The sequence below is a fragment of the Chrysemys picta genome, chromosome 3 (genome assembly GCF_011386835.1).
Source record: "Chrysemys picta bellii isolate R12L10 chromosome 3, ASM1138683v2, whole genome shotgun sequence".
In the NCBI taxonomy this organism is placed as follows: Eukaryota; Metazoa; Chordata; order Testudines; family Emydidae; genus Chrysemys; species Chrysemys picta.
In genome coordinates this window covers 157,071,591-157,085,982 of record NC_088793.1, presented here as the reverse complement: position 1 = coordinate 157,085,982, position 14,392 = coordinate 157,071,591, and the positions used below count along the sequence as shown (strand labels likewise).

The 14,392-nt window shown below is 44.0% G+C and overlaps 2 protein-coding genes and 1 long non-coding RNA gene across 4 annotated transcripts in view; 1 reads left to right on the top strand and 2 right to left on the bottom strand.

Annotated features, from left to right (window-relative positions):
- Nucleotides 1-1,941, bottom strand: part of LIN9 (lin-9 DREAM MuvB core complex component) — a 62,614-nt gene extending 60,673 nt beyond the window's left edge. The window contains 1 exon segment of the mRNA XM_005289567.5: nt 1,785-1,941. Within this exon segment, the coding sequence (XP_005289624.1) occupies nt 1,785-1,863 (79 nt within the window). The 5' untranslated portion in view covers nt 1,864-1,941.
- Nucleotides 1,919-5,166, top strand: LOC101933495 (uncharacterized). The gene is made up of 3 exons (XR_002889863.3): nt 1,919-2,138; nt 3,107-3,462; nt 4,424-5,166. It is a non-coding gene; the product is annotated as an uncharacterized LOC101933495 (long non-coding RNA).
- A 6,635-nt stretch (nt 5,167-11,801) lies between these two features.
- PARP1 (poly(ADP-ribose) polymerase 1) overlaps nt 11,802-14,392 on the bottom strand; it is a 54,768-nt gene continuing 52,177 nt past the window's right edge. For both annotated transcript variants that reach the window (XM_005289565.4, XM_065590568.1), the window contains 2 exons: nt 14,145-14,259; nt 11,802-12,521 (listed from right to left, as the gene is read on the bottom strand). In XM_005289565.4, the coding sequence (XP_005289622.1) occupies nt 12,440-12,521; nt 14,145-14,259 (197 nt within the window). In that variant the 3' untranslated portion in view covers nt 11,802-12,439. The remainder of the gene's footprint in view (nt 12,522-14,144; nt 14,260-14,392) is intronic.

The following is a 14,392-nucleotide window of genomic DNA, read 5'->3' as shown; positions in this document are numbered from 1 at the left end:
TGCATCAGTTTTCATCAGTCTGTTCTAAATGAAACCATTTAGGATTGTCCCTTGCATTCTTACAGTTCATTTAGAACCCACTAGCGTGTACAAGTAGTTCAAATGGTTATTTCCGATTTACATTCCTTGTACTTCTCTACACTGACTTAATCTGCCAGCCTGTTGTCCAAATGCTTCTTTGCAATCTCTATCCTCCCACTACCTTTCTGCTTCTGAGATACTTAAAGAATTTCTTGTTTATATCTTTGATTTGTGCTTCAAATTCTCAAATAGCCCTCCTAGTTTCAACTGTATGCTTTATGTGCTGTATCATATGCTCCTTTTTAATGGATACACTTTGCAGAGACTTACATGTTTTATAGAATAAACTCTTGTGCCTTTTCAATTAGCCCTACCATTTTTCTGTGCCTTCCTGCTTCCTTTCTTCAGTGTCTATTTGTATATCTATGCATGTCTGTATGTATACAGTTTGCACAACTCCCATGAATGAGCATACATCTCTATTTTCTGTACCTGTAGTTTTGTTCGTCCACAATCTGTATATGCAGTGGGTTTGTGTCTCTATATCCTGGGACCAATGTGGTTACAATATTGGGGGAGGTAATATCGCTTACTTTTGTTGATGAGAGAGACAAGCTTTCAGGCTAACAAAGCGCTCTTCTTCAGAGTAACAGAGCTCTTCTTACCAACACAAGTTGGTACAATAAAAGATATTACCTCACACACCTTATGAGGTATTACCTCACATGCAGCAAGTCTGAGACAGTGTACAGCATGTGTATCAACCTCTCTGTATGTTCATTTGTATCCACATATACAGTGCATGCCTGTGTCTTTGTATATAATGTAAGCATGCGTGCCTTCATATCCCCATCTACTATGTTTAGTTTGCATCTGTCCCCACATGCAGTGTGTGTCACCGTGCAGCATGTGTGTATCCCTGTTCTTGGCATGGCCCTGATGAAGTTTACATGTCTCCATGACCCCCATTTCCCTGGTACCTCTGTCAGACAGCGTTTAGTGTATGTGTGTGTGTGCGCCTTTGCTGCCGCCCGCCCCCCATCTCCCTGGGTCATTTTAGTGCTCCCCCCATACAATATACATGTCATTATGTCCCACCCACAAGTCTCCCAAGAGGCAGTGCACTTCCTTGTGTCACCCTCTCCCCAAGTGCACTATTAGTACCTCCCAAGATACAGGGCACAGCAATGGTCCGTTCAATGCAGTGCATTAATTGTGCCCCCGTGCAAAGTGCGCCCCCTTCTGCCTGGGCCGAGTCCCATCCCCTCAGTGCAGCGCTCTTGCCCCAGGCGCTGAGCACCCCCTTCCAGGAGCAGCTTCCCGTGCCAGGGGCAGTATCGGTGCTCGAAGCTCTACGGCGCGTCCCTATCTGTTGACAGGCAGCGCCCTGGCCCGGGTGCGGCCCGTCCGTGGCCCGGGTGCGGCCGTGGCCCCGGCCTGTCAGGCTGCGCCCGAACTCGGGGTGCAGGTCCCCTCCCGCCGGAGGGGAGGGGCGGGAACCCGGGGGTCGCCCTGCCTCGCTCCCTGGGCGGCCCCTCCCGCCTGCACGGGGCAGGGGGTGGCGGGACGGGGGGGGCCGGGCCGGTTCCAGAGGAAGAGGAGGAGACTCGGTCTCCGGCCCCGCGCAGCGCCCGCAGCAGCCGGGCCCGGCCCAGGGCAGGCGGCCAGACGGGGGCGGGCTGAGCCCCGGAGCGGCTGTGCCCCGCGGGGCGGGGAAGGGGGACACCGGGCCGGGAAGGGAGCGGGCGCGGGTTGTTACTCACTCTCGTCGGGCAGCTGATCCAGCTCCGCCATCTTGAACGAGCCGCGCCGCTTTTTCAAAGGCTGCCTCTCGCGGTGCATTGTGGGGAGGGGGTCTGGGCAGTGCGCGAGGCGGCGCTGCCGGCCCGGGCTGCTCGAACGTTGCGAGAAGCGCTCGTGCCGCCGGCCGGCCGGGCTGCTGCAGCGGCGGAGGCGGCGAGCGGGCGAGACAAGAGGGCTGGGCTCGGGGAGCAGCGGAGCCGGCTACGGCAGCCCCGGGGTCTCCTGCTTCCAGGCAGCGTGCACCGCTCTCAGCCTGAGCGCGTCACTGCAGCTGCAGAGCTCTGCTACATGTCTCCTCTGCGCCCTTAGTATTGGTAAGCACCTTCCCGCTCCCCCCGCGTAACAATTTGCTGGGGTCTGTCCCCCCCAGCCACACCGTTTTATTGTAGAGGGAGGCTGCCTTGGAGCCGGGCACCCTGAATTTAGCCGCTTTTCATACTGTTATCCCTAAAGAACCACACAGGGCTGCGGGAGGTGGGGCAATGTGTCCTGGGCCCCGCCAGTGCTCCCATGAGAATATAGTATTCTATAGTATTGCAACTTTTTTTTTTTTATTAAATGAAAGGGGCCCCTGAAATTGCTTTGCCCCAGGCCCCCTGCATCCTCTGGGTGGCCCTGGAACCACGGTCCTGTTCTGAGCATCCCTAGTTTTGCAAATAAGGCTCCCTCCCTCCTCTCCAAACTGTCCCCCTCCCCCTAGCAAGCCATTGACATGAGGCTATCAAGTGATGCTGTCCCCCTCTATTACCTGGCACTGCAGGGGCAATCAAAGCAATTTAGTTTTTAGACGAGCGGCCCTACAGTGCTAGCCTAATGGTGCATCTAGGACAGCAGTTTTCAAACTTCATTGCACCATGACCTCCCCCCCCACAACAAAATTACTACATGACCCAGGGGAGCAGAGCCAGATCCCAAACCCCACCACCCTGAGTGAGGGTGAAGCTCGGGCTTCAGCTTCAGTCCTGGCTCCCAGCAAGTCTAATGGTAGCCCTAGGGGCCCCATTGAAAGGGGGTTTTGACCCATTTTGGGGTCCTAAACTCACCATTTGAGAACTCCTGCTCTGGGGCCTACTCTCAACCTCATCTAGATGACTCTGCTTGCCCTTAGCCCTGGGTGCAGAATGTCTAGTAAGTAGTGCTGACTATCCTGCACTTCTAGTGGGATCTCAAGAGCATTGGTTATCCTGCCTAGTAGCTCTTAAAACTGACGATAGGCATCAGGTGAGGAGGAGGATGTTGATGGCACAGCCACGTCTAGGGCTAACAAAGGGAATCTCCCCAGGTCGTTGGTACCATCTATCCCCGATGCCACGTGTCTACTTAACAAAGGATTGGGTGGCGAAACAGAAGAGTCCTCCCATGCCGAAATAGTGAGGCCATAAGCTCCAGTATGGCTATCTTGGTTGATCCCATTGTGTCAGTGTCCAAGGAACTGGATACCAGTAGCTCCTTGGCTGAGATAAAGGAGGGAACTGCCACAGTGCCACCGGAACCCTCTGGTAGTCATGTCTCCAGAACGGAAGCGGCAGACCATGTCAAACAGCCGAATCTTCAGACTCAGAAAAACTGGAATCTGCATGAACTGTGGTGCTTATGGAGCCGTCAGAAGGGGATGCATTAAAGGGCTGTGGCCAACAGGTAGTAGATCTAATGCGGGAGAGGGGGCCCTCCAAGCAGGTGGGTGCACCGGAACACACTGAGACCTCACTCTTTCCAGGGCAAACAGTTTTGTGAGGTCCGGGAGCACTGCTGAGTCTTCCCAGAGTTAATGATACCTGGTCTCTGGCTGGGACCAGGACTGGTAAAGGGATGTGTCTCTGGACCAACAATTCACAGGATGCCAGTGGAGCTGAAGGAAGAGGGGGGTACATGGTTCCAGAACCAGCACTCGTAGATCCAGTGAACAGATAAGCAGCCTCTTACTGCTCGTGAGCCTTGGAATGCATTGCTCCTCTGTGGCTAGAACTCATGGATGATGCAGCATTCTTCTTGGATTTGGAGGAAGACTTACTGTGGGGTCCATAGCTCTGGTACCAACGGAGCTGGACAGAGGCTCCATCATAGGGGGAGTGTTCTTAGATTGTTCAGGCTGATGTACAGGGTGGGTGTTCCCCTGCCAGGATCTGATTGTGGTCCCATGGTAACCTCCATAAGGTGCATTTTGAGGCGAAGAGCTCAGCCTTCCCATGTACGAGCAGGGAAGAAGAGGCAGATACTGCACCTGGATGCAGTGTGGGCTTCCCCTAAACAGTACAGTGTTGGAGCTTGTTGCTGATGGGAAACATGCAAGGGCAGGAAGCAGAGACTTTGAATCCCTATGTCTTTGGCATAATCCAGTACCCAGATCTTGGTGCTGGAAGGGGGGTGGGTGGGAGGGAATTGTTTGGCCCGAAAACTGCCAGATAGGATAAGATAGGAGGTTTTTTCCCCAACAAACTGTGTGCTTAAAAGCAGTTTAATTGAGCAGAATAAACAGCATTAGCAGGACAGACACGATAGTCTGAAACTTAGCATCCAGTCTCCATCTCACAATTCAGAAACAATATTGCTTATCTAAAAGGGGAACTATTTAACAGCCATTCTTCCCTTTATCTTCCAGAATGACTGAGATGTATCAACACAAGCATTCCACATTGCACAGTATGAAACAAAGTGATTGCAGCCAGGAGATGCAACTGGGGATGGTTAGCTTAACTGCATTGTTTTATAAAGTGTTTTCATCAAATATATCATCAATAGAGAACATCTGATCATTATAGTTACACTGGGTATTACTGCAGAGACAATACTTTCCATCAAACGATTCACCTTGAGCAGAATATAGAAATAAGTGCACAAACAGCAGCAATATTTTGATTCAAAATACTGTTCAGTTTCTTTTGATTTGTTGTAAGAATATTTTCACTATTAGATGTTGAATTTAGGTTCACAAAACTCTGCAGGCCTAAACGTTATAGGACTAGCACTGCATGGATGTTTGGTTGTTTAGTATACCAAGAGTCTTTGATTTTAGACTATGGGTTAGTCTATGCAGTGAGGGACAACCCCTGGTGGTGAATCAGACTCTGGGTCTACAGACTCAGGCTCACACAACAGTGTTAAAAATAGCTGTGTAAATGTTCAGGCTCAGACTCTGAAGCCTAGCGGTCTGCTTCTAGCTGTGTAGACGTACCTTATGTTGTCCTAGAACCAAAGAAATTCAGAATTAAGACTGAAACGGTCCATACCTTACCATTTCCCCTCCTTATTATAGTTAAGTGTGGAATATGAGATTGTTCCCTGTTTGGTAAAACATGTACTTTTTAAGCAAAATGGATTCTATAAAGGGTATACTTTAAATGCAGGATTTCCTAGGTTGTGTGGGCTAAGTTATGCTCTTAGCTACTTTTCTTCAATTTCTTTTTCTTGGTACTGTTAATTTTCTTTGAAAGATGCTATGGGGGCTTGGATTTTGTACCAAAAGGGTGACAGCTGAAATTGTGGCAGAGTGTCTGACTGCTTCACACAGATAAGATGTTTGATTAATGACAATGAAATACTTGAAAAAACTTCAGTTGAAACATAATTCTAAGTTGCAACTGGAAGCCATTAAGTGAAGAAGTCATCCAGTTGGCATTTTCCAATATAAAATTTAGCTTGACTTCTGGCAAAAATTTTCATGGAAGTAGGAATTTGTATTCCTAGGAGTGGAAAAAAAGCCAGTAGTAATTTGTTTGACAGGGACATTGGTGCTAGCACTTCATCTCCTGTACATGTTAAAAGGGCTCTGTATTCTCTTCTACTTCACTTAATCGAAGTGTAAAGGGGCACACAGATTGGCCACCTAATGCATGATATTCCCTGCTACTGCAGGTAGGGGAAATATTTGTTTATGAACAACATCCAGTCTCCTTAGGGGACAATTACAAGGCAACTAAAAGTGTCATCTCTTTTTTTAAAATGAAGGCACGGACTTGCACATTCCAACTGACATTTTAAAAGGTAACCTGAATTTGTTTTTGCTCCTCTCTTTTATAAAGAAGGGGTCCCCCCACCCCACTTGTTTTGCCATCTTAGAAATAGCAACATGCCAACTCTGGTTTTGATGGAGGACTTGCTGGGGTGGCCTCTATTAAGTCTGTCACACTGAACTTTCTTCAAATGCTAAGTAGGCAAAATCCTAAAATTTTAAAACTATTAAAAATTCTTTCCCCCTAATTCACTAATCTTCATAGACCTCTAACAACAGATTTTGCCTAAATTTTCCCTCCATTGCAGCTGTAATGGTGAGAGCTCTAGTGTAGGAGAGGTACTGGTAGCCACCGGTATTTATATCACTGTGTCATCTAGACCCACAGCATTAGAAAACATGGTGGCAGACACCAGCATAGACTGGAGGGAAATTTTAGGGGAAAAAGTCTACCATAGACACAGCCAAATGGTCTGCAACTGTTGTTAATATTAAAAAAAGGAAGTACGATTAAAACCTTTTAAAAAAACACTTCCAGAGCTTCCACATCCCCCTTTGCAGGTCACCTTTACGTTATTAGATCACAGGCGACAAATCAGCTGGACATTTCTTTAATGTTCCATTCCTTCAGCTGCAGTTGCTGCTGTTATGGATTTTGTAAAACACATCCCTGTTACACAGTATGTCACAAGACTAAAGAATAACTACTTTATAATTTGGATTCCAGTATTAACAAGTTTTTACCTTTTGGCCTTTCAAGAAAGCTACTATACCCGTGCATTCAAGCATTTTATGTCTTTTCATTTCTTGTGTACATGGTATTTTCTACAAAATGCTACATACACAGGAAAATACTATCAATCAGGTCAGGTGCAGTTTCTGCTGGCATTTGATGATCGCAGTTCTTAGGGCATGTCCAGACTACCCACCAGATTGGCGGGTAGCGATCGATCTATCACATCTCGTCTAGACGCGAAAAATCGATCCCCAAACACGCTCCCGTCAACTCCGGAACTCCACCAGTGCGAGCGGCAGTAGCGGAGTCGACGGGGGAGCTGCGGCCGTCGATCCCGCGCCGTGAGGACGGGAGGTAAGTCGAAATAAGATGCATCGACTTCAGCTACGCTATTCCTGTAGCTGAAGTTGCGTATCTTACATTGAGCCCCACCCCCCAGTGTAGACCAGGCCTTAGGCCCCACACCTAAGCTATTCATTTTCTTTGATTGTTCATGTCCTTTTATAGCATTTAAAAAATGCCAATAGCTTACATTCAAATGGTACCAGTGTGATCATGGAGCGAAAAGGGGAAAACCTGAATGAAGATCTCAGATTCAAGCTTTATGGCATGGCAATGGCTCCATTTGTACTGACACACACATTATAGTGAAAAACAGATGTCCACAGTACTAGCAGCCTACCAGTCTATCATTAGATGTTGCTGACCACCTTATACAGATGGAGATTCTCTAAATTGGCTTTGCTCATTCCTTTAAGAGGCTCTAAAGGGTCATAACAGGCTATTGAACTTAATGGCCTGAGCATCATCCTGAAGTCCTCCAGAGCCCACTCATCACCCCTTTTTTTCAGCTATGCAAGACACTGAGATCATGTAAATCACTGTATTTCACTATTACCAAAGTGTTCTGTATCTCTTTTGTATATAGTGCAGATGATGTTATTCCCAGAGGCTGAAGAAAATTAGCTCAACACTTACCCTAGGGAAGATGGTGATGATAGGAGGAAGAACACACTTCGTGTCAGGAACTGAATGCTCTCTGGTCACTAACAGCACTCTTGATGGACATTCTAGTGCAAGCTCTTTATCCTGCTGTATCCACCACTATTCTGGACCATTCAACAGAGGCTAGAAATACCTTGTTTCACTTGCGACTAGCCAGCAGACCATGCTCTTTTCCTGGAGAGGCTTGCCACCTCTAGGACTACTGCACCACATTCTCAGTGGAAATGAATGCAACAGCCACACGGTAACTGAAGCCAGTTCATCATTCAGCATCCTGCCTCAAAATTGGGATAGATAAGACCAGTGCTCCACACTTTTTAGTGGCACCTGATCCAATTCCAGATGTACTTAAAGATGTTGGACCCTGATCTTTAAAGCTCTGAATGAATTAGGGACAAGTATCTCTGATTGCCTCTCCCTCAAGTACCTGCAGTTAACACGAACATTGCAGCTAGTTGTCTGTAAGCACTGAATTCTTGGTAGAAGGCCCCAAGCTGTAGAATTCCCCCCTCCTAAATTATCAGGATGAACCACTGTCTCTGTACTTTAGCTTCTTCTTGTTTTCAAAGGGTCTCTTCCCTCCCAAATTGAGATACAAAGTGGCTTGGCATTGTTCTATCTAACCATAGTTCTGCTACTCAGAATAGCAACTAAAACAAGCACAGGGTATGAAATCTAGCTCTTAGTTGGTGTTATGCTTATGCCACCTAGAAACTATGGTAACAGATGCTTTATAAAGCCAAGAAAAAAATAGCCTGACAGTACATTTTAGACTCCAGTGCATGAAGGTAGACAAAAAACAAAACAAAAAACTTCAGGACAAAAATAACAAATCATGTCTTTATAGTTAGAGCTTAATTTTATTTATATTTTAAGCTTGTTATTTTAGGAGTGGGGAAGACATCTGAGCAGACCTAACTTTCCCTTTTCTTACTCCCAAAACAGTGGAAATATTGAACTTGGGGCCCAAAACTTCTAATGCAAAAAAATTTGTTTCAGGGGCCAATCTTGCAAAAAGCAGAGTACCCTCTGTGTTTCATAGATTTCAGTGATATTGGCAGGGTCAGGCTTTGGGTGAAATGGGTTTTCCATGCTTTTAGATTAGAGCAGCCTGCAGGAAAACTGCCATAGCAATGTTATTTTAGCCTCACTATGTGACCAGTCTTCTAGATGCCAGTGTATGAATGAAATGGAAATACTTTTTGGGAAGTAGCCCGGTACTTGTTCAAAGGTAGAAACCCAAGCTAGCTGCTGGCCAGATGTATGTAGTCCAGGGATTCTCAAACTATGGGTTGGGACCCCAAAGTGGGTCATGACCCCCTTTTAATTGGGGTGCCAGGGGTGGTGGGGCTTAGGTGGGCTCAGGCTTCAGTCACCCCCCTCCTGGGGTCGTGTAGTAATTTTTGTTGTCAGGAGGGGGGTCGCGGTGCAATGAAGTTTGAGAACCCCGATGTAGTTCATCACAGTGGAAACATCATTCTTTATAGTCAAAGACATAGCAGAAGGGATGCAAGATGTAGAAAAGAAATATAACAACCCAGAGTTGGAGGCCGCCTCGTCTCACAAGTATTTTTCCTTTCATTTATGTGAACAGTGGTTTTTTTGTTTTGTTTTAAAGAAACTCTTTGTCCACAGGCTTTAGTACTAAAGTGGTTTAAAGCGGAAGGATGGATGTGTGGCTAAGGTACTAGCCTAGCACTTAAGAGAACTGGGTTCTATTCCTAGCTCAGCCGGAGACTTCCCATGGTAATGTGGGCAAGTCACTTACCCTCTGTAGTCTAGTTTCCATTTGTAAAAGGGACATAATATTTCCCTTTCTGCCTTGTCCATTTAGATTTTAAACTCTTAAAGGCAGAGACTCTCTCTTATCTCTTACCATGTGTTTAAGCGAGGCACTGTACAATGACCAATCTCAGCTGGGCCCCCTAGCAATACCATAATACAAATAAATACCAGATTTATTCTTAAATTGCTTGTGCTGTAGTTCTCCTAATTCAGAAAATTCTTCATTTGGTAACACTTACATAATTTCTTCCCAGCACATTTAAATTTGAATCATTCCTATTTTGATCTAAACTCCTTAACCCTCCAAAAAACAACCTTATTTAACTCTACAATTCCTTCTTTGAAAGTATTACGGTTAAATGCTGCCCTATACTTACTCAACAAGTCTGTTCCCTGCATATATTCCAAATCTTAGCTGGTATTTCAGTGACAAAATAGGTCTACTATGTTTTTCCTCTCATGTTAGTCCTGCAGAGGCAATACAGTTACAGGAAAGTGATTCACACCATCAAAGAGGGGCTGATTATCATTTACACTAAGGTACTTTTATGCCATGCTGGCAATATAATTACATGTATACCCACATTAAGGCCCTTCACATTGCTCTGGGAGTAAAAGAAACTTTGAGAGAATCAGGCACAGAGCTTTTATCACTGATGGTGATATGAGCCCAAAAATCATGACAATTTTCTGATTCCAGGTTGGGTATGCAAGGCTGACGTTTAGGATTTTTTTATTTTTTTTTTAAACTTGTGAACTGAGCAACTTTAGCATGGAGTCAAGACAGTCAACAAGAAACCCCACAAAGCCAATTATTCAGAGCAGAAACATACCAGTGGTTCAGGGGTTCGGTTCATTTGATTTGACCTATAGGAAGTTGCAAGGTAAAATACACTGTCTTCAAGCTTATGATAGTTGGGATACACTGTAAGTCTTCAATTATTAAACAGAAAATGCACTGGAGAAGTATTTTTACACTCAAATTCCATTCTGTAATAGCAGGTTACAGTCCAATGAAATTTCCAACAAAGACTTACACTAAAGGACACTCCTGTGTTGTCAATCTCCCTTTTTCCTACCCCCAATGAATCAGTTTCCCCCCTATTCCCTTAACTCTTTGCATTTCTCCTCTTACCCTGGGAGGGGGAAGAGGCTGCTGCTGCACCAAGAGGAAGCCCTTGGCTTCCCAGTTCCTCATGTGCCTGCGCTCTGTTCCCCCCCTCCCCTTTTCTGAAAGGAGCAACCAATCAGGGGCCACTCTCCTCACTTTCTCTCTCAAAAAAATCTTACAGTACCAGCTACCCTGCTCCTCCAGTACCAGTGGCTCTTATGTCACATGACTTACCTGCTCCTTTGGCGTTTCCTTCCCATAGAGCAACAGCAGCTCTCAATGCTCCCTCTATTGGCTCTTCATTCCCCTTATTCATTCAGTCCCAGCTGCAGCAGAAGTAGCCATGTAGGCAGCCTTCAGCCTTGAAACGCCTCTTTCAAAGACCCCACGCTTTAGAAAGGACAAGTATCTAATCACTGGAATGCAACAAACCCAATGGGACACTTCAGAAAAAAAATCTCCCAGCAGCAAGCAGTTGAAAATCCCAGTGGACAATCCAATTTTAAATTCTACTCAGAACCATTGTGCACTGAAACCCAATAATTCAGAGGCAGCAAATGATAGTTTGCCTTGCTTGTTGCATTAGCAACTGCCACTGTTCTTAGAACACTAATTGCAATCTCACCAACTTCATTATGTAAAAATCTGATTCATACTCTAAAAATCAAGCATTTTCGCATTACTGTGGCTGCAGGCATTATGATATACATATTAGAACGATGCCCTGAATTTGGACTTTCCTCTGTTGAGATTCAGCACATTTAAAATGTATGTATTTTAGCCCTCAACATGTGTAGTTTGTGAATGAGTCACAGAAGCAAGGTTATTAGTTATTTACTCCATGTTTTACACTGCATATATCAAAACAATGTAGAAATGGATAGCTCAGGACATTAGGTAAGGAACATTTAAACACCAAGTCACCATGGTCAAAAATCATCCCAGGTTGTTTTGTGGTCTATGGGAAGTGAGTTGGTCTCTCTCTGGATTTAAGAGAAATACCCACATCACAAAAACTACCATATTTAGAACTAATGGCACCTTCCGTTGACAGTCTATCAAGAGTGGTCAAGGATAAAATTGGCCATGGAGACTGAACTTGCATTTCAGCCTAGGTCAGGGCAAGTGAAGCCTGCTATACCCATGCAACACATTTGTTCTGTGGATCAGAAGAACATCAGTCTACAGGAACGACCTTCACCCCGCCTAAATCACATGAAAAAATGGTATTTAAGGAAGTTTGTTGAGGCTAACACTGAACGAAACATAGCAACATGTATTGGTGCTTTCCATGGACAGTTGTCACATTAGGCCTTGGTTTAATCAGAAACTGCTTACTACTACCACCACCGACTGTTCATGGGGAAAAGAATCTCAATGGGAAGTCCAAGTTTTCATTCCAACATGGATTGTGAGATGTGTCCACAGGTTTTAATGTTCAGTGTTTATATTTAGAGAGACATGGTGTGTTTAAAAGCATTACAAAAGAATACATTGGAACAATTTAACAAAGCAATTCAATCATTTTGCAACATAAAAATAAAAGTTGTTAGTATGAAATTAGCTTTTATTTTTACCTCAAAATAAATGCACGTTTAACATTTATTCAAAATCAAAACTGGAAGAGGATATTTTAAACAAGTGGGCAACTTATTTTTAAATAGCGCATCTATTTGTAAACATTCATAAATTCCTTTTCCTCCCCAACTCTATTTGGCTAAAATCCCCTTCCTTTTTTTTTTTTTTTTGGTCTACCATCAATTCAAAGACACACTTGATAGCCCAAAAATTAGAAGTGGCTTAAAACAAAACCAGGTATTCATTCTCATCAGAATTCAGTTCCATGTGCTGCCACATATTTATATAAAAACCTCTTACTAAAGTGATTTACTAAATCTGGATTTAGTAACCTCTGCTGCATCTTAGCGCTTTGATACCTTGATAAGGGAAGTCAATGCTTAAGCATGTCAGAAGTCAGCACTAGAATGTAACTACATTATAACTCATTAACGGGGCTTCTAAATAGGGTTCACCAGAGTGATGTCTTATAGTTGAACTTCAGTTTCAGCAGGTACTTCAAATTTACCTGAGCAACATCATAGACAATATATCTGGGAAGGAAACAGTGAGTTAAGGAACAGCTACTATAAAATAACAATATAAACATAACTTGGACTTCAACAATGTTTACTTTGAATCAGAGTCTATTGTGTAAACTGCTTAAAGGAATAGGCAGAGTTACCAGACAGGAGCAGCACTGAAGAAAGTGTGATGGGAATCTCAAGAGACAAACTGACCGACTTGGACCAGGGACCGTGTTTGCTGAAGATTATATTTATGCAATGCCATTCTTGTCTGCCAGGACCTCATGGCGCTAAGTCACACGCTCAGTCCAAATATCAGGGACAAAGAAAAAGGTGTGGTCTGAACATGAGACCAAGGATCAGGAATTCCTGAATACTAATCCTATCTCTCTTACTATTTTCCAGTGTGAAGCCATCCAATCTGTCTCAGGTCCCCCATCTATAAAAATAGAGAATACTTGCTAGCCTCACAGGGGGATTGAAAATGAAAAACAGTGCAATTGTTGGCATTGCTGAAATGGACTGAGACTGCCTGCATCATAGTTATTATGCTACTAAGTTTCATTAGAAAAATAAGGCAGTTCACCTTGTCTGTTCATTTTCTCAACTCTTAATGCTACAAACCTACTTCTAAGATGATGACTCCTAAGGGCAAGTCTACACCACAGTGCTACATGTCTGGTGAAAATATGCTATGCCAATGGGAGAGCGCTCTTCTGTTGGCATAATTACTTCACCCTTGTCGAGAAGTGGAAGCTACGTTGGCAGGAGAGCATCTCCCACTGGTATGGACAGTGCAAAACTGGTGTCGCTGGGGAGAGGGGGAGTGCACTTTTTCACACCCCTGAGCAACGTAAGTTATATTGACTTAGGCTGTAGCGTAGACCTGCCCTAAAACTAGATTAAACAAATTCTCACTAAGTCTGATGTAGTTTAAAACTAATAGTGACAAGCTGAATGAATAGCACATTAGTTGACTCCATTTCATGTTGTCAACTGAACTAAGATAGGAGCGATATTAAAAGCCAAACCTGCCATATGCTCCCTGCTGCCAGCTCTTAAGATAAACAGCTTTATGGTGAAACAATTCACCCAAGAGCAGTCAGCTGAGTTTCTGACAGGTCTAGAGATTGTTAATTTAAAAAGTTATTTGATTAGTAGGATGGGAGGAAGTGTATCTAGTGGTTAGATCATCTATTTGAGAATCAAGACACAGGTGCTATCCCTGGTTCTGTCACTGACATACCATGAGTGCGGACAAATGAATTATAGGTCTCTGTTTATCCATCCATCTAGAAATAGTAAAAGGCTAATTCCCCCCCTCAAGTGCTGTGAAGTTTAAATTTAAATGGTTTACAAAGAGCTTTGAAAGTGCTACAGAAGTGCAAAGTACTGTAGGTAACATAACTACTTACCATGTGTACTATTTCTTTTTATGCAGGGTTGATAATGACAGTTTCTTTAAACATTATTCTAAAATTGTTAGAGGGACTCTGCAAATTGTAGCTTACTAACCACTCCATAAAAGATCTAAAAGAAAAGGCTTCTGTATGTAAACTTCCTCTACTGTAATGGTGCTTGCTAATAATTCTGCAAGTTATAATACAGAGAAATGCTTTCCAGTTAAAGTGGAATGATAATAAAGGATACTCATTATATAGAAGACAGGTATCGCTAACTCCAGATGGAATCCCATTCCCTAAAGGAATATCTACACCATCTAGAGTGATAGTGGCTGTAGGATCCGGTGCAGTTTTGCCCAAACCTATGAAAAAGAAAGACAGTGTTAATTATAAGTTTGGAATGTAGGCAAAATCTTGTTCGCATAGTATTAGAAAAATTCTCACTAATGACAGTGTTACAGTCATTTATACAGTGCAATAGATGTGTGTGATACT